Raw genomic sequence first — 25,090 nt, forward strand, 5'->3', positions numbered from 1 at the left:
ACAGGCAGGGTACATTGTTTCAGAGTATTAAATTTCTTTACAAAAACCAGCCTGCTACATTGTATTGTCTTTTGGAAGGAATTTCCTGGAGGACAGCTTTGAGCTTTATGGTCACATATTAAATAGCTTCAGTTAAGATTTAATCTTTGTGCTCTTTCTCCTATGAAATTATAATAGATTCATAAAAATCCCTTCTAACTTAATTCCATGTTTAGTAAATTTGTGTAAGAACAAGGAAATGTGGACAGTGATTTATATGCAAAGATCTTCACTGTAGCACTACATATAATATCAACATTTGGAAATAACCTAAATATCCCAAAATAATGGAAAGGCTAAGTAAGAATGCATATCGATATAATGTAGCATTATTCAGTCTCAAGAAAAAAGTTTCAAAGGATATGGAAAAATGTTTTTGGAAGTGAAAAAAATCAACATGTAAATATTGCAATCAAATTATATTTTTAAATGCGTGCATTTAAAACATGCTGAATGCTGGATGTAGTGGCTCAGTCTACAATCCCAGCAATTTGGGAAGCTGAAACAGGAGAATCGCTTGAGCCTAGGAGTTTGAGACCAGCCTGGGAAACATAGAGAGACATCATCTCTACAAAAAATAAAAATAAATTAGCCAGGTGTGGTCCCAGCTATTCAGCAGGCTGAGGGGGAGGATTGCCTGAGCCTGGGAAGTAAATGCTGCAGTGAGCCATGATGGTGACACTGCACTCCAGCCTTGGCCACAGAGTGAGACCTTATGTCAACAAATGCATAAATAAAATAATAAAACAAGCTGGGACAGCCTGAGTTGTCCCATCCTTTCTAGGCATAGATCATCGTGCATCAGGACTCTTTGCTCCATACCCAGGCTAGAGAGGTGGACATCTTGATACCAAAAATGCAGAGAACGTCTGTGAGATACTATACAAAAAGGAGCATCACCAAGGCATATAATCACCAGACTATCCAAGGTCAATGCTAAAGAAAAAAATCTTAAAGGCAGCTAGAGAGAAAGGTCAGAACACACAGAAAGGGAATCCCCAAAGACTAAAAGCAGACTTCTCTGCATAAACCCTATAAACTGGGACAGATTAGGGGCCTATTTTCCAAATTCTTGAAGAAAAGAAATCCTAATCAAAAATTTCGTATCCCACCAGGCTAAGCTTTATCACTGAAGGAGAAACAAAATCTTTTCTAGACAAACAAGCATTAAAAATTTCATTACCATTAGACCAGTCTTATCAGAGATCCTTAAGGGAATTCTAAACGTGGGGGGAAAAAAGAACCAATACCTGCTACCACAAAAACACACTTAAGTACAGAGCCCACAGACCTATCAACCAACCAAACCATAGAAACTACAAAGCAGTGAGCTAACAACTTCATGGTAGGATCAAAATCTTCCATATTAATATTATCCTTAAATGTGAATAACCTGAATACTCCACTTAAAAGGCACACAGTGGCAAGTTGGATAAAATAACAACATCCATCCATCTGCTGTCTTCAAGATATCCATCTCACACATAATGACACCTATAAGCTCAAAGTAAAGGGCTGGAGAAATATCTCTCTTGCAAATTAAGCAACAACAAAAAAGAGAAGGAGTGACTATTAGATAAAATATATGTATTTTAAAATATATTTAAAATATAACAACATATATTAGATATAATATGAATTTTAAAATATAATATATAATAATATATTAGATAAAGCAGACTTTAAACCAACAACAGTAAAAAGGACAGGAAGGGCATACATGATGATAAAGGGTTGAATTCAACAAAAAGATTTACCTATCCTAAATATGTATGTACCCAAGACTGAAACATCCAAATTCATAAAACAAGTACTTATAGTTCTACAAAGAGGCTTAGACAGCCATTCAATAATGTTCAGAACTTCAACACCTCACTGACAGTGTTAGATTATCAAGGCAGAAAATTGACAAAGAAATTCTGGACTTAAATCTGACACTTGACCAATTGGACCTAACAGACATCTACAGAATACTCCACCATCAGCCACAGAAAGTACATTCTTCTCAACTGCACACAAAACGAACTCTAAGAACAACTACTTGTTTGGCTATAAAGTAAATTTCAATAAATTTTTTAAAAATGAAGTTAAATCAACCACACTCTTTGAATAATACAATCGAATGAAAATAGCAATACCAAGAAAATCTACCAAACCACACAACTACTTGAAAATTAAACAACTTACTCCTCAATGGTTGACATGTTTTGGCTCTGTGTCCCCATCCAAAACTCATCTTAAATTGTGTAATCCCATGTGTCAAGGGAGGGACCTGGTAGGAGGTGATTGGATCCTGGGGACAGTTTCTCCCAGCAGCTGTTCTAGTAATTGTGAGGGAGTTCTCATGAGAGCTGATGATTTTAAAAGTGGCTGTTTCCCCTGTGCTCTCTCTCTCCTACCTCCATGTAAAACGTGCCTTGCTTCCCCTTTGCCTTCAGCTATGATTTTAAGTTTCCTGAGGCCTCTTCAACCATGTGGAATGTTAGTCAATTAAACCTTTTTTTTTTAAATATAAATTAGCCAGTCTCAGATAGTATCTTCATAATAGTGTGAAAATGGACTAATACATTTACTTTTGGGCAAGCAATGAAATTAAGGCAGTAACCAAAAAGTTCTTTGAAATAAATGAAAATAAGAGACAACATATAAAAATCTCTAGGATGCAGCAAAAGTGCTGTTAAGAGAAAAGTTTATAGCAGTAAACTCTTACCTCAAAAAGTTAGAAAGATCTCAAATTAAGGATCTAATATGCCTAGAGGAGCAAAAAACAAACAAACAACAACAACAACAACAAAAGAACAAACCAATCCCAAAGCTAGCAGAAGAAAAGAAAAAATGAAAATTAGATGGAACTGAATGAATTTGAGACCCAAAAATTTATAGGAAGAATCAATGATGATCAAAGTTTATTTTTTGAAAGAATGAACAAGATCCGTAGACTGCTAGCTAGATTAACAAAGACAAATAGAAGATCTAAATAAGCACAGTCAGAAATTATAAAAGTGACATTACAACCAATACCACAGAAATACAAAAGATCCTCAGAAACTATTCAGAACACCTCTGTGCATACAAATTAGAAAATCTGGAGGAAAATTAAATTTCTGAAATACAAAATCCTCCAAGAATGAATCAGAAAGAAATTGAAACCCTCTATAGACCAATATTGAATTCCTAGACTGAATCAGTAATAAAACGCCCAACCACAGCAATAACAAAAAAAGCCTCAGACCAGGCAGATTCACAGCCAAATTCTATGAAACATACATAGAAGACATGCTACTATCCTACTGAAACTATTCCAAAAAATGGAGAAGGAAAGGCTTCTCCTTAACTCGTTTGACAAAGCCAGCATCCTCCCGAAAGGAAAACCTGGTAAACATACAATGAAAAATATCTCTGATACCAATACCTTTGATAAACATAGATGCAAAAATCCTCAACAAAATATTAGTAAACTGAATTTAGTGGCACATCAAAAAGTTAATTCGCCATGATCAAGTAGACTTAATTCTTGGAATGTAAGGTTGGCTTAATATACACAAATCAATAAATGTGACTTACCACATAAACAGAATTAATAACAAAAATCATATGATTATTTCAACAGATGTGAAAAAAGCTTTTGATAAAATACAACATCCCTTCCTGATAAAAACCCTCAAGAAACTATGCATCAGAGTAACATATCTCATATCTCAAAATAACGAGAGCCATCTAAGTGAAACCACAGACAACATTATACTTGAATGGGCAAAAGCTGAATCCCCTTGAAACTGTTAAAAGAATGCTTACTCTCACCTCTCTTATTCAACATAGTACTGAAAGTCCTAGCCACAGCAACCAGGCAAAAGAAATAAATAAAAGGTATCCAACTAGACAAATAAAAAGTCAACCTATATCTCTTTGCTGTTAATATGATTCTATACCCAGAAAACACAAAATACTTTACTGAAACGCTCCTTTAACTGAGATGTGACTTCAGTAATTTTTCAGGATACAAAATCATTCTATAAAAATCAATAGCATTTTTATATACCAATAACATTCAAGCTGAGAACCAAATCAATAACTCAATTCCATTTGCAATAGCTGCAAATAAATAAAACATCTACGAATGCATCTAACCAAGGAAGAGAAAGATCTCTACAAGAACTACAAAACACTGCTGAAAGAAATCACAGATGTCACAAATAATGAAAAAAAAAAAATTCAAGTATATCGATTGTAAGAATCAGTATCCTTAAAATGGCCATACTGCCCAAAGCAATCTACAATTCAATGCTATTCCTATCAAGCAAAAACTATCATTTTTCACAGAACTAGAAAAAGAACAATTCTCAAATTCATATGAATCCAAGAAATATTCTGAACAGACAAACAATCCCAAGTTAAAAAAAAAAATGAAGCTGGAGGCACCACATTACTTGACTTGAAACTATACTATAAGACTACAGTAACAACACAGTATGGTACTGGTACAAAAACAGATACATAGCCTGAGGGAACCAAATAGAGAACACAGAAATAAAGCTGCCCAACTACAACCATCTGATCTTTGACACATTGACAAAGTTGACAAAAATAAGCAATGACTCCCTATTCAATAAATGGTGCTGGGATAGCTGTCTAACCCAAGGCAGAAGAATGAAACTGCATCCCTGTCTTTCACCATCTAGAAAAATTAACTTAAGATGAATTAAAGATTTAAATATAAGACCTCCACAATAAGAATCCTTGAAGGAAACCTAGGAAACACCATCCTGGACATTAGCCTTGGGAAAGACATTATAACTAAATCCTCAAAAGCAATTGCAACAAAAACAAAAATTGACAAGTGGAATATCTAAGTAAAGAGCTCCTGCATAGCAACAAACTATCAACAGAGTAAACAGGCAACTCACACGATGGAAGAAAATATTTGCAAACTATGAATCTGACATAGTTTTAAAAGGAACTTAAACAATTGAGCAAGCAAACAAAAAATAAATAACCCCATTAAAAATGGGCAAAAGATATGTGTTAGGTCGTTCTTGCATTGCTATACATGAGACTGGGTAATTTATAAAGAAAAGAAATGTAATTGTCTCATGGTTCTGCAGGCTATGCAAGCATTGCAGTGGCATCTGCTTGGCTTTGAGGTGGGGGTTCAGAGAACATTTACTTATAGTGGAGGGTGAAGTGGGAACAGGTGCATGACATGACGAGAGTAGGAGCAAGAGGGAGGTGGGAGGTGCCACACACTTTTAAATGACCAGATAACTCACTAGTCTGAGGACAGCGAACCATGAGGAATCTACTCCTATTACCCAAACACCTCTCACCAGGCCCCAAGTCCAACGTTGGGGATTACATTTTAACATGAGATTTGGGAAGGGCAAATGTGCAAACCATATCAAATCATGACTAGACACTTCTCAAAAGAAGACATACAAGTGGCCAACACACCTGAAAAAATGTTCAACACCACCAATCATCAGAGAAATGCAAATCAAACCAAAATGAGATACTATCTCACACCAGTCAGACTGGCTATTGTAAAAAAGTCAAAAATAACAAATGCTGGTGAGGCTATGGAGAAAAGGGAACACTTTATACACTATTGGTGGGAATTTAAATTAGTTCAGCCACTGTGGGAAGCAGTTTGGAGATTTCTCAAAGAACTTCAAACATAACTACCATTTGACCCCGTCATCCCATTACTTTGTACATATTCAAAAGAAAATAAATTGTTCTACCAAAAAGACACTTGTATTCATATGTTCATTGCAGCACTATTCACAATGCAAGGACATGGAATCAACCTAGGTACCCACCAATGGTGGACTGAATAAAGAAAATGGGGGCTGGGTGCAGTGGCTCATGCCTGTAATCCCAGCACTTTAAGAGGCTGAGGTGGGCGGATCGCCTGAGGTCAGGAGTTTGAGACTAGCCTGACCAACATGGAGAAACCCCATCTCTACTAAAAATACAAAATTAGCCAGGCATGGTGGCACATGCCTATAATCCCAGCTACTCAGGAGGCTGAGGCAGGAAAATCACTTGAACCCAGGGGGCGGAGGTTGCAGTGAGCTGAGATCATGCCATTGCACTCCAGGCTGGGCAACAAGTGGAAGACTCCATCTCAAAAGAAAACCAAAAAATAAAAACAAACAAAGAAAATGGGGTACATATACACCATGCAATAACAAACAGCCATAAAAAGGAATGAATGAAATGATGCCTCTTGCAGCAACGTGTATGCAGCTGGAGGTCATTATCCTAAGTGAATTAATACAGGAACAAAAACCCAAATACCACATGTTCTTACAAAGAAGTAGAAGAATGAGTAATCATGGACATAAAGATGATGACAATAGACACTGAGAAGTACTGGATAGGAGAGGGAGGAAAGGAGTAAAGGCTTGAAAAACTAATTATTGGGTACTATGCTCACTATCTGGGTGATTGTGTCAGTTGTACTCCAAACATTAGTATCATGTGATATACCCAGGTAATGAACTTGCACATATACCCACTCAATATAAAATAAAAGTTTAAATTATTTTTAAAAATTCCATAAAAATAAATACATTCTGGACTCTGGGTTAAAAAATTAAAACATACTTGGAAAGAAATATATGACAATAATCAATAAATGTGACACAATCAATACTTTTTATTTTATTCAAATCTTATATATGTTAAATATATATTTCTTCTATAACTATCAATGGTAATTTAAAAAAGCTTTTATTCTAATGGCCTAAACTATAAATTAAAAAGTAGAATGAATGGCCAGAAAACCTTTCATGCATTTCTGCTTTTATTCAGTAATTAATAACTTAAGCTGGAGTGTTTTTGGAAAATTCATGAGGTATTTCTCTGTTATATTTTTAAAATAGTCTTCATAGCTCCAGAGTGTGTGCACAAGATAAGAACATATTACCCTGAGTCAAAGTTGATAATAAACAACAAAGGTAACAAAGAATTCAATTCTTCTGCAAAAGTACTATCAATCTGCAACATGGGCAATATATGCATGAATACATACAGGATAGCCACAGCCAGAGACACAATCAGACAAGAATATAGAAATTACAGCTAAGTAAGAAGATATGGAGAAAGGTAAGAAAAAGAAAGAGATAAAGGAAGAAGAGGAGAAGGAAGAGACAGAGGAGAAAGAACAATAATTAATTTTCATTTAACTCTTACTATGTGCCACATGCTATGGAAACTAATTTAGACATATCATCTCACTCAATTACTAAACCTCTAAGACACAAATATTTCCCCCAATTTACGGAGGTGAAATTACCTATAATGATGAAAAACAAGTCACCTCTGTTTTCTCTTGTCAGGCAGCTGATCTTTATTAGGTACTTCCTTTGTGCCAGGTACTATGCCAAGCTCTTTATATGCATTATTCTAAATTAGTACTCATAGCACCATTTTAATTAGATCTATTGTTTTCATTTTGTAAATTTGCAAACCAAGTTTCAGAAAGAGTAAATGATTTGAATTTAGTTTTCTCTGTTATATTCACATGAACGCAGAATGATCTCTTCTATGGGACATTCTTTCAAAACATTGTTTCTTGTTGTTGTTCTCACTGAGTAACTTTCTTATCTATTCTTTATTCTTAAGGATGGACACAATGATAACCCCTGACATGTAAAGTGTTTTATTTGTCATGCACTTTTCTAGATGCTTTGTCTATACTACTTGTTTTAATAATCACACAACCACAATTCCATGAGGTAAGTGGAATCATGATCCTCATTTAGCAAAGGAGCATACTGACACACGGAGAGGTTAACTGACTTGCCAATAAATGGTATTAGTGGTAGAGCTAGTGTTGAAACATGGTCCAGTTCCACCTCCTTACCTCCATAGTCTAGGATCAGTATCAGTCTTCTTGCCAATTGTATCTTTTTTGTAAATATTAAATTCCCATTCTAATTTGTAAATTGGTTTCTTAAATTGATGCTCTTACTTGTCAATTATAAACTGGTTTAATGTGGATTTGTTCCTTGAAGACCAGCACCACTATACAACTCCTGATACAATCAAACTGTCAAACTAATAATTAGATTCTTGACCAGTAACCAATGGCAATCACTCAAGTTTAAGCAAAACAAGCTGTCTCTATCAAGAGACTCTTCCAAGGCCACAGAAGAGCCTATAATTCTATTAAGGAAAGAATAAGTCAAATGAGTAAAAAGTGTGAAATTGATAAAGTTCAAAATTGCTTGACCTAAATTTATCTTTCATTTTCAGAACTGATGAAAATATCTTGATTATAAGAGTAGCAGTTAGTTTTATAACAAAACTAGAAGGAAAATACTACCTGGTAAATTCTTATACTATAAAAGTCACTAAAGCCTTCTTTCCCATTGATATCTAGAAAGCCTTTCTGAGTCAGTTTTGCTGACTTAGAAGCAGAATCAGGAAAATGCCTCATTCTCACTAAAAATGTTCTGCTATTTTTCAAGCCTCCTTTTGGCCATTTTCATGTATTCAGGTGTTTTCTCATTTTTTAATCAGGTTACTTGGATTTTTCTCCTATTGAGTTCTATAAGTTTCTTTCACACTTTAGACATTAATTCCTCATCAGATCTATGGTTCACAAATATTTTCTTTCAAATCATAGACTTTTAATTTTGTTATTACATTGTATATCTTAAGTCCTTAAATATGTACAATTTTTACAAAAATACAAAAATTTAAATTTAAAAACATCTAACAGTGCTTTTCCCACCTTTTAAGTTTTTACAATGAAGGTGACAGAAAAACTTCAGGCTCTAGGTTTGTAGAACATTCTTTTTTTTTCTTTTTTTTGACATTTATATCACAATATTTTATTTTTGTTCAACCATTCTGGCGCAGACAAATTTAAATTTACCTTTGTTACATTTAAGAAAAAATTATTGCTGGTCACATTTTGCCTGAATAGAAGGAAAACATTTTTATAAATGTTCATGTAGCTTTCATGCTTCCGAGAGACTGTTGCAATCAGATTGAATTTATTGAATATCATTTCAATTTTTCTTTGACTTCTATTAAAGCTTTTGGTACAAATCTGTTTTAAGCATAAATTTGTTTTAATAATATAGAAGAAAACACGTTATATGAAGAAAATATTTATTTTAGATAAATAAACAGAAAATGAACAATCAAGTTAACCCTGAATGCAATTATATTCCAAATGAGTGACTCATGAAAGAGGAAGAGTAAAACGATTTAAGGATGATGTGCTGTTTTTAACCAGTATTTTCCAAACTGCATTGTACGAGGTGTTCATCACTGTCCTATGGAAAAGGAGCTTCTAATCTATTTAGATACCAAAATGGAAGTTTGTAAGATACATTGAGAAAAAAAAAAAACAAACTAGAATTATTCTTTAATTATAAAGACTAAAGGTTCCACCGAAAATCATTTTTTATTAGGCATTCTAGAGATAGAAAGTTTCCTGAGGTTACTAATCTCAGCTTCCTAAAACCTCATCCATTGAAACTGGTCAGAGGGTTTGCTAGAGCAATCAGAAGAATAAAAGCTATCTATACATGCAATGTGTAATGGGCACATCAGGGTAAATGTGGTATCAATTCCCTCAAGGATTCATCCTTTCCTTGTGTTACAGGCAATTCAATTGTAGTCTTTTAGTTAATTTAAAATGCACAATAAATACATATATATAAATAAAATGTATAATAAATAAATATAAATAGGTGGAAAATTATACATTTTTGTGTCAATTTAGAATTCTGATTTCAATTCTGTTTCTATCTCGTGAGCTAGGTCCGCAATCTTTTTTTTTTTAAACTTATATCAATTATTAATTTTTTTTTCCCATTTATTTTATTACATTTTAGGTTTTGGGGTACATGTGAAGAACATGCAATATTGTTGCATAGGTACACAAGTGGGAGTGTGATTTGCTGCCTTCCTCCCCATCACCTACATCTGGCATCTCTCCCCTTGCTATCTCTCCCCAGCTCCCTGCCCCCCACTGTCCCTCCCCTATTTCCCCCCAACTGACCCCAGTGTGTAGTGCTCCCCTCCCTGTGTCCATGTGTTCTCATTGTTCAACCAAAAGAGAGCCCGCATAGCCAAGTCAATTCTAAGCAAAAAGAACAAAGTGGGAGGCATCACACTACCAGACTTCAAACTATACTACAAGGCTACAGTAATCAAAACAGCGTGGTACTGGTACCAAAACAGAGATATAGACCAATGGAACAGAACAGAGGTCTTGGAGGCAACACAACATATCTACAACCATCTGATCTTTGACAAACCTGACAAAAACAAGCAATGGGGAAAGGATTCCCTGTTCAATAAATGGTGTTGGGAAAGCTGGCTAGCCACGTGCAGAAAGCAGAAACTGGACCCCTTCCTGACACCATACACTAAAATTAACTCCAGACGGATTAAAGACTTAAACATAAGACCTAACACCATAAAAACCCTAGAAGAAAATCTAGGCAAAACCATTCAGGACATAGGTGTAGGCAAGGACTTCGTGACCAAAACACCAAAAGCATTGACAACAAAAGCCAAAATAGACAAATGGGATCTAATCAAACTCCATAGCTTCTGCACAGCAAAAGAAACAGTCATTAGAGCGAATCAGCAACCAACAGAATGGGAAAAAATTTTTGCAGTTTACCCATCTGACAAAGGGCTGATATCCAGAATTTACAAAGAACTAAAACAGATTTACAAGAAAAAAACTAACAAGCCCATTCAAAAGTGGGAAAAGGATATGAACAGACGCTTTACAAAAGAAGACATACAAGAGGCCAACAAACATATGAAAAAATGCTCATCATCACTGGTCATCAGAGAAATGCAAATCAAAACTACATTGAGATACCATCTCACACCAGTTAGAATGGCAATCATTAAAAAATCTGGAGACAACAGATGCTGGAGAGGATGTGGAGAAATAGGAACACTTTTGCACTGTTGGTGGGAGTGTAAATTGGTTCAACCATCATGGAAGACAGTGTGGCGATTCCTCAAGGACCTAGAAATAGAAATTCCATTTGACCCAGCAATCCCATTACTGGGTATATATCCAAAGGATTACATATTGTTCTACTATAAGGACATGTGCACACGAATGTTCATTGCAGCACTGTTTACAATAGCAAAGACCTGGAACCAACCCAAATGCCCATCGATGATAGACTGGATAGGGAAAATGTGGCACATATACACCATGGATTATGCAGCCATCAAAAACGATGAGTTTGTGTCCTTTGTAGGGACATGGATGAACCTGGAAACCATCATTCTCAGCCAACTGACAGAAGAGCAGAAGATCAAACACCATATGTTCTCACTCATAGGTTTGTAGAACATTCTTGCCTTGACTATTGTTTCAGAAATAAAATTTGCTTTAAAACAACTTTTAAAAGACTACTGAGACTGGGTTGTGGACGATGAGCTGAGGTCACTCCCTGATAGAATGTTTTCTTCCAGGCCTTTTGTCCCTCATTCACCCCAGTATGGGGGAGAGGACCCTGCTGGGCATGGTGAGCTTATTTTAAGTAAATATCAGACCCAAAGAGTTTTGCAGAAAGTGATTTATTTAGGCAGAGAGAGAAAAAAAGGAGAAAGAAAAGCAACTCCCACTATGTCATGGAAGGGGATCCAGAAATGGTGTCTGCAGCAATGTGGGGGAAGAGGACTTTTAACCTGGGAGTAATTCCTGCCCCATTCAAGTTTTCTGTCCTATGAAAGGAGTTTCTTTAAACTTTCGCTAGAGTGATTGATCCTTCTATGTTCCCGAGCTCGAAAGAGTTAAACAAAGACCTCTAAGCTCCTGGATGGAGACATGGAAGAAGGCAGATCCGGCATGTAGCTGCGAGTTCTTGCCTTTGAAACTACGCCCCCTTGTGGACCCAGGAAGAGAATACATTCCTCAATACTATTAGGGACTTTCAGGCTAATCAAATGGTATTTTACCACACTTGGTTATTGTTTCCCAGTTAATTTAGATAGGAGATGTTGACCAAAACATTTGGTTAGCTCTTTAATGCATGATTTTTAAAATTTATATTTTATAATCACAGGGACTCACTACTTGTAAGCAAATGGCATTTCAGCCTATGTGGTTTTCTTACATTAAGCCAGTTTTCATTTTTCTAGTATGATGCTTGGAACCAATATGGAATACATCATTTAGTAATAAGGAAAAAAATATAAAAAGCATTCATTAACTTTTAGTTTAAATTTCAGGGATGAATTAGCAAAATGAACACTTTTGAAGACTTGTATTCCATAATCTTAATGATTTTTTTTGGCCCATATTGAAGCATAAACTTTAAGAAATTTAAAATGACTTTGCAGTCTGGCATGGTGGCTCATGCCTATAATCCCAGCACTTTGGGAGGCTGGGGCAGGCAAATGACCTGAGATCAGGAGTTTGAGATCCACCTGGCCAGCATGGTGAAACCCTGTCTTTACTCAAAATATAAAATATTAGCCAGGAATCATGGCTCATGCCTGTAGTCCCAGCTACCTGGAAGTCTGAGACACAAGAATCGCTTGAACCCGGGAGGTGGAGGTTGCAGTGAGCTGACATTGTGCCACTGCACTCCAGCCTGGGTGACAGAGAGACTGTGTCTCAAAAATAAACAAACAAATAAATAAAAATAAACTGAATTTTGCAATTACAGATTACAGTCAACAGCCTAAATTCTGCTAAGCTGGAAAATTTTCTTAATGAAAAGTATTAAGTGTCATTGTAAATTTCAAATTAGAAATTTAAAGCAATCGGTGGTAGCAAAAGCACTTGGTGTCCATGACTTTTCCTTTCCCACAGGGCTCATTTCTTCACCTGTACTGCAGTCCAGAGGTTGACTCATTTCATCTTGCTAAGGATCACAGATCATCAGTGATCCCATCTTTTCCTCTACTTTTAATGTCTCTTTTTCTGATTCCTGACTCTATCAAGTCCCTCAAAGCAAATTCCAGCTCCTTTCTATCATCCCATCTCTCCTTTTTTATGAATATGCCTACTAAAGTGCAGATTCCTCCTTTCCTTATCATGTTAAGAACTGTTTTCAAGTCCTCCACTCCACAGAATTTCATCTCATTGGGATCACTAATGTACTTATAATTGCCACATTCATTATATATGTGGCAGTTCTTCCCTTATTGCATCTTTCTGGAGCTTTTAGATCTTCATTCGTGAGTCTCATAAATATTAATTCTCATGAATGTTTCTTCTTAGATTTTCTCCTAGTTTTATACCAGCCTTCCCAGCCTCCTTTACAAGTATTTTTTGTTGTTTATTTTGCCTGATCCTGTTGTTGTTCTCAGCTTTTGTTCCTGAGCATTTTTTTGCTTTCATCCTCTTAGACAACAGTAGACAGTGCTCTGGGTTCATCTGTCACTTATACAACACAAACTACAAAAGTCTATCATCCAGCTCCATCAGAAGTTCCATATAACTACGGTGTTTGCCCATTCCATTTCAGCATCTCATCAACATTTCACACTCAACACATTTATCTCTCAGCTATTTCATTCACTGTCTTGCCTATTTACATATTCAGCTATTTTTCTCTTTGTATTAACTATCTCACTGAAGAATGCCTTGTTCCTCTTTTCCATCTCTTAAATCTGGTCAGCCATTAGTTTGTGCTTACTCTGCACCTAGAAACCTCAACATATTTTGAGTATTGTTTTCTTTGCTATGCCTATTACAGCCACTGTTTAGCAAACTCAGGTTTCTGAAACACAGAACAGAGAAGGTACCTAGAGAAGTATGATTATAACACTGGAACTCTGTTATAATGTCAGTGGTAGAGGATAATGTTGTCCCATATGGTATGTTCAAGACTGCACATGTTGATTTAAGAGAGGTATATTTGGGAGACTATGGTGCATGACCTATCTCAATGAATAAAGGTTGTTTTACCAGAAATTATATATGCTGTTAAAATCTTTTCGTATTTTGTCTCTAGGCTGAACTTGTCTTGAGTTTAAGAACTGTTTAAAATTCATTTTTATTTTCAACTTGGTAACACATACAGCCATTGAGAAAGTGACATATACTTTGAGCACAATACAAATTAAAGACAAGATATTTTCCACATTCAACAAAGCTCCTTTACTTTCGCAGGTGTAAACTTATGACTCAAGCTACTTTTCAGCTTTATGTTACTTTCATGAGAGATTCTCAGAAGAGATGAGTCTCCTGTATAATAGACCATAACTAGAAAGTGTCACCCTCTCTTTGATGCCTGAAATTTGTCATTCAAAGAATTACTTCGGTTGAAACAAACTCACAGAAGTGCATTATCCTATACATAGGATAAGGATGTAGAAAAGATGGGGGAAAGGTAACTCAGACAAATTCTGGTTGTTTGGAATTTTTGGCTAAAGATAGCCAGCCAACTGCAAGAAGAAACTTTGCTCATCTTTCCTCTTCTCCACTTATACAAAATAGCTCTTTTCCCCCAGAACCTAGAACACTTTATTCTTTGGTTACATAGTTTTGTAACCACACATGAAGTGAACCTGAATAGATAATCACCCTCAGAGCATTTAAAACACTGCTTCAGTGAAAAAATGTCAAACATTCAATAAAGGGGAAAATAGTAAAGCAGTATCTCTTAGATCAGGAGATTGACTATTATGTGAAAGATGCAAATAGATCACATATTTCAGTATATATTTCATCCTATTTAATTTCTGAGAACTTTCTGTGCATTTATTTTTATAAAGTAGGAGTTCATTAATCTGGAGAACTAACCTAGACATCAACTACTCTGCCAGAGAAGAAAACAAATAACAAAGATCAGACCAGAATGAAATGAAATTGAAACAAACAAACAAACAAAAAACAATACAAAAAATAAATGAAACAAAAACCTGGTTCTTTGAAAAGATAAATAAAACTGATAGACCATTAGTGAGATTAACCAAGAAAAGAAGAGAGAAGATCCAAATAAGCTAAATTAGAAATGAAATGGGAGATATTACTACTGATACCACAGAAATACAAAAGATTATTCAAGGCTACTACGAATACCTTTACATACATAAACCAGAAAACCTAGAGGAGATGAATAAATTCCTGGAAATATACAACCTTCTAAGATTAAACCAGGAAAGTATAGAAACTCTGAACAGACCAATCTCAGAATGCCACCATCATTCTTCACAGAGTTAGAAAAAACAATCCTAAGATGGATAGAGAACCAAAAAGAGTCCGAATAGCCAAAGCAATACTAAGCAAAAATAACAAATCCGGAGACATCACATTACTTGATTTCAAACTATACTACAAGGCCATAGTCACCAAAATAGCATAGTACTGGTATACAAATAGGCACACAGACCAATGGAACACAATAGAGTACCCAGAAATAAAGCCAAATGCTTAAAACCAAATGATCTTTGACAAAGCAAACAAAAACATAAAGTGAGGAAAGGACACTCTATTCAACAAATGGTGCTGGGATAATTGGCTAGTCACATGTAGAAGAATGAAACTGGGTTCTCATCTCTCACCTATTAAAAAAAAAAATCAACGCAAGATGGCAAAGACTTAAATCTAGGTCCTAAAACCATAAAAATTCTAGAAAATAATATCTGAAAAACCCTTCTAGATATTGGCTTCAGCAAAGACTTCATGACCAAGAACCCAACAGCACATGCAACAAAGACAGGGATAAATAGATGGGACTTAGTTAAGTAAAAAGCTTCTGCACAGCAAAAGAAATAATCAGCAGAGTTAATGGACAACCCACAGAGTGGGAAAAAAATCATCACCATCTACACGTCTGACAAAGAACTAGTATCAGAATCTACAAATAACTCAAACAAATCAACAGGAAAAAAGAATCCCATCAAAAAGTGGGCTAAGGACACGAATAGACAATTCTCAAAAAGAGATATACAAATGTCCAGCAAGCATATGGAAAAATGCTCAACAATACTAATTATAAGGGAAATGCAAATCAAAACCACAATGAGATACCACCTTACTCCTCCAAGAATGGCCATAATCAAAAACTCAAAAAATAATAGAGGTTGGCATGGATGCAGTGAAAAAGGAACACTTTTACACTGTTATTGGGAATGTAAACTAGTACAACCACTTTGGAAAACAGTGTGGCAATTCCTTAAAGAACTGAAAGTAGAACTACCGTTTGATTCTGCAATCCCACTACTAGGTATCTACCCAGAGGAAAAAAAGCCATTGTATGAAAAAGATACTTGCACATGCATGTTTACTGCAGCTTAATTTGCAATTGCATAAATCTAGAACCAGCCCAAATGCCCATCAATCAATGAATGGATAAAGAAAATGTGGTATGTATATGTATGTGTGTGTGTATATATTATACACACACACACACACACACATACATACACACATACAATTGAATACTACTCCACCATAAAATTGAATGAAATAATGGCATTCACGGTAACCTAGATGGAATTGGAGACCATTATTCTAAATGAAGTAACTAAAGAATGGAAAACAAAATATCCTATGTTCTCACTCATAATTGGGAGCTAAGCTATGAGGATGCAAACATATAAGAATGATACAATGGACTTTGGGGACTCAGGGAAGAGTTGAAGCGGGGTGAGGGATAAAAGACTGCACATTTCAGTACAGTGTACATTGCTTGGTGATGGGTACACCAAAATCTCAGAAATCACTACTAATGAATTTATTCATGTAAACGAATACCGTCTGTTCCCCAGACACTTCTTGAAATAAAAAATAATTTTAAAAATCTCTGCTGGAAATAAATTTCAGATAGGTAATAGTCTTAAAATATACATACTGACATACTGTCACAAGGTGTATCTAGTAATTATATCCTTAGGAGTTGTGTAATCATGGTATAATGAATGCTCCAGAAGCTTCTCAGTAGTTTTATTAAAACAATTTTTTGCCAATTATAATATCAACATAAAACAATTCAAATGAGGCCAGCCTCCAAGAATATTTTATAAAATATTAATATAAATTATATTTGTAGGTTGTTTTGTTCATAATGGAGTGCATCTTGTGTGATTTGGTTTATACCTCTTTACTTTGGCTTTTAAAAATCATCTTTTCCTTAACTAGAACTACCTGTCAATGTATTTAACACTGAAAGTTAATTTTAATTGTGTTCAGTTACAATTAGGTGAAAATATCCAGTTATTAGCCTTGATATCTTTGCTTTGGCAAAATTACAAGGAGGAAGTAACTAGGCTCTTTACATGTCACCCAGGGGTCAGAAAGCTCATATTTTTCTCTCTTGGTGCAAAACACTTTAGCAGACGCTAATTTTATTTTGCCTCCTATTGTCTTCTTCTTATCTGGGTTATACTGCTTCTATAACTATTCGAAATCTTTATGTACATTATCCCTACCTAATGAAGTGCTACTTTATCTAATTTAGAATATCTGCTAATATGATTAATTACAGTGTAGTGTACAGAAATAGAAAAAAATGTGTACTGAAAGCTTGAAATCTTGGATTTGTATTTTCTCTAACTTATTCTGTTTAATTCATAAGCAAAATTTTTAATAATTGTTATAGCTAAGAATAGCTATAAGAATCTTGTTTTATACAAGGATACTATCTAAAGGAGACAAAATTTGTACTAAAACTCTGCAGGACTCAAATATGTCTTTGATGGCATACTTAGGCTACCACCATTTTGAGATAATTCTAGAGTCTAAAAACTGTTGAATGATTGGGAAAAATTAAAAAGGGAACTGGAAGTTTAAACAGAAGGTTTTACTTCTTCTCCTTCTGGCTAGCTAATGCCAAAGCCAGAGTAGTGAATTGTGTATGGCATACACATAATAAATATACACTCAGAAAGCAATGAAGGAAGGAAAAGTGAAAAATAAAAATAAGAAGGCCAAGCAAGCAGAATGAGAAGCATCAACTAATCTGATTCTGTTTCATTCTTTCTACATATGAACTTTAACTCTGAAATTTTACATCATGTAACTAAATGGGTCTAGTAATTATGTAATAGATGATCTATATAAACATACATTCAAATAAATGTATATAAGATACACAATTTCAAGACTAATGTTTGCTGGAATGGAAATTAGTGTTTGACCTTCTGACACACTAGCAAAAACTAAGACTAGAAGGCATTTGTTTGGAACTATTAAATTGATCAAAATACAAAGCAACCAGTGATCCAGTAAATTTTTTCATAATATACATAGACACTGAAAATCACCTTGCTTACATTGCTCAATTGTATTCCATAATCAATTTCAGATGCTATTTTTGTCTAAAATGTCTTCAACTGTCAAATAATAATGTCAGAAGCACATTCACAGACAACCTCTCTAGATGGTCACTGTAGTAACTGAGTCAGTTTCTTCATTCTCAATTTTAATTGCTTAGAACTATATTTCTTCAGAATAAAAGTAATTCATTTGATACCATTTTATGTATGAAATGGAAAAGGCCAAAAAGAGTCATCTATAATTCTTCATTAGTTAGTGACTACTTTTCTAAGCTTCTCTTAAACTGTCAAAGCTATATGCAAGTAAGGTTTTTTTGCTTTCTCCCATGCCATTTGAATAATGCTAAAAACAATGACATAATTTGATAAAGCCAGTTATAAAAGTACCCACTTAAAGGCAACCCAATACAATTAAAGAAGATTGTCAACCTAAGAAAAAAACTCTTCAGTGTGACACAATTATGTCAACTTGAAAACTGGGTGTTTCAAAATAAACAGAAAAATAATGGTAGGAAGTATTCAATATTTAAAAAGTTATTAACCCATGTAAATATGTCTAATGTACTATGGTTTCACTTATTCTACTAAGATTTAGTGTCTCTCATAAAAGTGAATGCAATAAAATTCTAAAAGAAACTATGGGCATATAGGCTTCAGTCACATAATCAAACTCAGAAATTTTGGTTTAGATTAGGACAGTTTGCTTTCACTATAAATATAAACTAATAAAAACATAGGATTAATAAAAATTTTATAATGATTAAAGTAACATGGAAAAGACATGTTCTTTATTATTAGGAATGATATTAAATAATTTATCTGGTATTATAATTAGTCTTTATTTGTTTCATTTTCTTTATATCCACAAATATAATATTTGATAGGAAAGAGTTCTTCATGTTCCAAGAAAGAGAGTATAAAAAGAGTGAACAATAGTAATCATTATAAAAAGAAGTTCAAAAACCTTTCCCTCTGATTATATAAGCAAGAAATAATATAAAATAGTTGTAAAAAAAATCAGTTTTTTTCCCAAAGGGAAATAAATATGTACTATGAAGTTGAACAGAGTATAAAAGCCACAAAATAACATTATACCCCAGTCTAAAATGTTAATTGAATATATCAACACATTAATGAAACCAGCAGATTTTTCAATTAGAGTGTAAAGTATTTCTAATAATGTAGCAGCTGCTTAGAAATACTGGAATAAATGTGAGAAATCTAAAAAAAGGAAACCAAAGTGTTTATAAACACCAATATCTATAATTATATACTTCATGCATGTTATATCTTCAGCATTCTCTTTAGTTTTCTACTAAATACTGTTTTTCTTTGAATTTTCAATAAAATGTTAGAATATATTGTTGACACAGAAAACCTTACATTATAACATTTTACAATGTATTGATTTTTGAAGAGCTAAATAAGGAAAAAAATGACAGCCTTTCCTGTAAGATCTGGAACAAGACAAGGCTGTCCACTTTCACCATTTTTATTCAACATAGAACTGAACAGCTTAGCTAGAGCCATCAGGTAAGAGAAATAAATAGAGAGTATCCAAATTGGAAAGGAGGAAGTCAAATTGTTCTAGTTTGTAGATGACATGGTCTTATATTAAGAAAAAACCTAAAGACTCTACCAAAAACCTCTTAGATTTGACAAATTCAATAAAATTGAAGAATACTAAATCAACATGCAAAAATCAACAGCATGTCTACACACAAATAGTGAACAATCTAAAAAAGAACTCAGGCAAGCAATCCTATTTCTGATAGCTACAAAAAACAAAATACCTAGAAATCAATATAACTAATGAGGTCAAAAATCTCTACTATAAAACTATAAAATATTGATAAAAGAAACTGAAGAAAAGACAAAAAAATAAAAAGATATCCTCTGTTCATGTACTGAAAGAATATTGTTAAAATATCCATACTGCCCAAAACAATATACAGATCCAGTGTAACCCCTAGCAAAATACCAATGACATTTTTTACATAGATAGAAAACAAAATTCTAAAATTTACATAGAACCCACAAAAGACCCACAATAGCCAAAGCAGTCCTGAGAAAAAGAACATTACACTACCTAGAAACATCATACTACCTGGCTTCAAAATATATTACAAGGATATAGTAACTAAAACTACATGGTATTGACATAAAAAAACAAACAAACAAACAAAAAAACCAAACATAACCCACTGTACAAAATGGAGAACCCAAAAATAAATTCACATATTTATAGCCAACAGATTTTGAACAAACATCAAGAACACATATTGAGAAAAGGATAGTCAGTAAACTGTGGTAGGAAAATTGGATCTCTATTGCAGACAAATGAAGCTAGATCCCTATCTTTCACCATATGGGAAAATCAAATCAAAATAAAGGCCCAGCATAAAATCCAATACATATAAAACAGTAGAAGAAAACATAGGGAAAATGGAAGAAAACATAGGGAAAATGTTTCAGGACATTGATTTTGACAAAGATTTGATGGCTAAGACCTTAAAAGCACAGGTAACAGAAGCAAAAATAAACACATTGAATTATATCAAACTAAAAGCATTTTGCACAGCAAAGAAAACAATTAACAGAGTGATAAGATAATCTACAGAATGAGAGAAGATATTTTCACACTATTTGACAAGGGATTAAAATACAGAATACATAAGAAACTCAAACAAAGCAACAGAAGAAAAAAAATTTAAAAATGGGCAAATGATATGTATAGACATTTCTCAAAAGAAGACATACAGGTATGTGAAAAAAAGTTCCATATCATTAATCACCAGGGAAATGCAAATCAAAACCACAATAAGATATAATCTCACCCCAGTTAAAATGGCTGCAATTGAAAGAACAAAAAAAAAGTTCTGTCAAGAATATAGAGAAAGGGGAACTCTTATACCCTGTTGGGAGTGTAAATTGGTACAGCCATTATGGAGAATAGGAGTTTTCTTTAAAAACTAATAATAGGCCAGGAACAGTGGCTCACCTCTGTAAGCCCAGCATTTCGGGAGGCTGAGGAGGGCAGAATCAGTAGGTCAGGAGTTCGAGACCAGCCTGGCCAATATGGTGAAACCCCATCTCTACTAAAAATACAAAAATTAGCCTGGTGTGGTGGTGCACACGTGTAATCCTAGTTACTCAGGAGACTGAGGCAGAATAATTGCTTGAACCTGAGAGGTGGAGGTTCCAGTGAGCTGATATTGCACCACTCCACTCCAACCTGGGTGACAGAGCGAGACTCCATCTCAGAAAAAAAAAAAATCCTCTAATAATAATAAACTAATAATGGATCTACCATATAATCTTGCAATCCATTACTAGGTATTTATTTAAAGGAGGAGAAGCAGTATGTCGAAGAGATATCTGCACTCCTATGCTTACTGCAGCACTGCTCACAATCTATCAGACAGTTAGAATCAATCCAAACTGCCAACTATGAATGAATGGATGAACAAAATGTGTTATACAACACAATGGAATATTCAGCCACAAAAAGGAATGAAATACTGTCATCTGTGGCAACATAACTGAGACTGGAGGACGTCATGTTAAGTGAAATAAGTCTGATATAGAAAGACAAGTACCACATGTTCTCACATGTGAGAGTTTAAAAAGTAGTATCTTATATAATTAATGAATAGAATAATGGTTATCAGGAGCAGGGAGGAGTAGTGGACAGGGGAGAATAAAAATAAGCTGGTTAATGGTACAAAAATACCGTTATATAGGGTGAATAAATTCTAGTGTTCTATAACACGGTAGGCTGACTATAGTTAATAATTCATTGCGTATTTCAAAATAGCTATATTAGAAGATTTTGAATATTTCCAAAACAAAGAAATGATAAATGTTGGAGGCATAGTATATGCCCATTCCCTAATTTGATCAATAAACAGTGTATACATGTATAAAAATATATGTATTCTACAGATACAATTATATGCCAATTAAAAATAAAACATAATAAAAATAAATGTTAAAAATCCATAACCAAAAAAGAAAGAAATATAAGCTGCCAACACCAACAACAAAACTTAGTTTTGTGACTACAACCAACTAAAATAAATTGAGTATATTTGATGCTGAATAGCTGATACGTGAAATAATTTGAGTAAATTTGAAGCTAAAAAATCTGCCCTATGAAATAATTAAGCTTCCTTATAGTCATCCACTACCTAGTGTATTCATACTGGTATTAGAAATTCGATTATAATTTAGAAAAAATGGTCGAACAGAGTAAAATCTTAACTTTACCCCAATCAATGTTGTAATGGCAAAGAGCAATTAGCACGAACTTTTACCACGTCTGTTTGTAAGTAACTCACCTGATTAGCAATCTGCCGAGCAAGGACATCCATCCTTGATCCTGATTCTGATATCATTTTTGCTGCATAGATCACATCAGTTGTATGCTTTAGTGGTCCTTTGCCCCTGAAAAAAAAAGTATATGTTAACTGTAGCGTTCATGAAAAAATGTATGTTAGCTGTGTTGGTTCATGAAAAAACATATAAATCTATCCATCCATCCACATATGTAAAATATTTGCATCCGAAAGAACAGCTATTGGTTTTAATATTTTTGTTTTGAAAAGACCATAATTAGACTTCTGTATTAAATAAATGTTTTAAAAAATGCAAGCCTATTGTGTTAAGTCAGGAAATACTACAGAGAAGATGAAGACCTTTTAGTCTTCATTCCCAGGTGTTTATCATAGTAAAACTCAGCCTAGAGTACCCTTCACAGATCTAGATACCTCAAAGGCAAAGTTATTTTCCTGATTCTACGAAGAAGCATAGTATTTTGGACATTGTATCCAACAGTTCATTTTTTATCGACATTTTTTCTACTTTTAATATTTCACATTTTTTCTTGCTATATTTTATTTTTTAAAAAATTTTATTGATGTAATATTCATTTTTATGGGGGTACATATATTATATTGTTATTTATACATGCATAGAATGTGTAATGATTAAGTAATGGTATTTAGGGTATCCATCACATCAAGTATTATTTCTATTTGTTGAAAATATTTGAAGTCTTCTAGTTATTTTGAAATATTCAATACATTGTTTTTAATTATAGTCACCCTATTCTGAACATTTGAATTGTTCTTTCTATTTAACTGTATGTTTGCTCCCATTAACCAACCTCTCTTATCCCCCCAATCCCCAACAGACACTATGCCAAGCCTCAGGTAGCTCTCATTCTACTTTCTACCTCCATGAGAGCAATGTTTTTCACTCTCACATGTGGAGGAGAACGTGATATTTGTCTTACTTTTATTTCACTTAGCATAATGTCCTCCAGAATCATCCATGTTGCTGTAAATGTTAGGATTTCATTATTTTTTTAAGGCTGACTCTTTCATTGTGTATGTATACATGCCACATTTCATTTATCCATTGGTGAACACTTTGATTGATTTGATGTCTTTGCTATTGCGAATAATACCGCAATAAAAATAGGGGTGCAGAAGTACTTTTGAAATGCTGATTTCCTTTTCTTTGGATAAATACTTAGGAGTGAGATTGCTACATCATATGTTAGTACTACTTTCCATTTTTTGAGAAATCTCCATATTGTTTTCCATAATGGCTGTGCTAGTTTACATTCCTATCAACAGTGTTTAAGAGTTCCCTTTTCAACATACAGTTGCCAGCATATTTTTTTTGACTTTTTAATAATAGTCATTCTAACTGAGGTAAAATAATATCTTACTATAGTTTTGATTTGCATTTTCATGTTAATTAGTGATATTGAGCATGTTTTCATATACCTATTGGTCATTTGTCTTCTTTTGATAAATGTCTGTTCATGTCCTTTGCCTGCTTTTTAGTGGGATGATTATTTTCTCCTGTTGAGTTGCTTTAATTCCATGTATTTTCTGAATATTAGCCCCTTATTAGATGAATAGTTTACAAGTATTTTTAAATATTATTTTCTACCATTTAACAGGCTGTTTACTCTGTTGATTATTTATTTTGATGTGCAGAAGCTTTTTAGTTTATGATAGTCCCATTTGCCTATTTTTACCTTGCCTGTGCTTTTGAAGTCTTAGCCATAACATCTTTGTCTAGACCCATGTCCTGAAACATTTCCCCTATGTTTTCTTCAAGTGTTTTTATAATTTTGGATCTTATGTTTAGGTCTTTAGCTGATCTGGATTTGATTTTTGTATACGGTAAGAGATGGGGACTAGTTTCATTCTTCTGATTATGATTATCCTGTTTTCCCAGCACTATTTATTGAAGAGCCATCCTTTCCCCAGTATCTGTTCTTTGCACCTTTGTTGAAAATCAGTTGGTTAGAAATGGGTGGATTTATTTTTGGGCTCTCTATCCTGTTCCATTTGTCTTTGTGTCTATTTTGATGCCCATACAATGCTTTTTTGGGTTACTATAGCCTTATGATATGTTTTGAAGTCAGGTATATGATGTTTCATGTCCTTTTTCCTGTTCTTTTCCTGAATATTACTTTGGCTATTTGGGGTCTTTTGTGATTCTATTAATACGTAACGTTTAGGATTGGTTTTTCTGTTTCTGTAAAGAATGTCATTGTTATTTTGAGAGAATTCCAATGAATATGTAGATTTCTGGAGGTAGTATGGATATTTTGACATTATTGATTCTTCTGATCTATGGACATGAGATATCTTTTTATTTTTTGTGTCTCGTTCAATTTCTTCCACCAGTGTTTTAAAGTTTTGCTTGTAGAAGTAATTCTTTGTTTGGTTAAAATTATTCCTAGGTTTTTAATTTTTATAGCTATTTTATATGGGATTGCTTCTTGATTTCTTTTTCAAAT

The 25,090-nt window shown here is 34.0% G+C and overlaps 1 protein-coding gene across 4 annotated transcripts in view; it reads right to left on the minus strand.

Annotated features, from left to right (window-relative positions):
• The window catches only part of CTNNA3 (catenin alpha 3), a 1,791,515-nt gene that overhangs the window by 62,348 nt on the left and 1,704,077 nt on the right, over positions 1 to 25,090 (minus strand). For all 4 annotated transcript variants that reach the window (XM_032252666.1, XM_032252665.1, XM_032252664.1 and 1 more), the window contains one exon: positions 22,608 to 22,713. In XM_032252666.1, coding sequence (XP_032108557.1) covers positions 22,608 to 22,713 — 106 coding nt within the window. The remainder of the gene's footprint in view (positions 1 to 22,607; positions 22,714 to 25,090) is intronic.

The sequence above is a fragment of the Sapajus apella genome, unplaced genomic scaffold (genome assembly GCF_009761245.1).
Source record: "Sapajus apella isolate SASKATOON/1434 unplaced genomic scaffold, GSC_monkey_1.0 scaffold78, whole genome shotgun sequence".
Classification (NCBI taxonomy): Eukaryota; Metazoa; Chordata; class Mammalia; order Primates; family Cebidae; genus Sapajus; species Sapajus apella.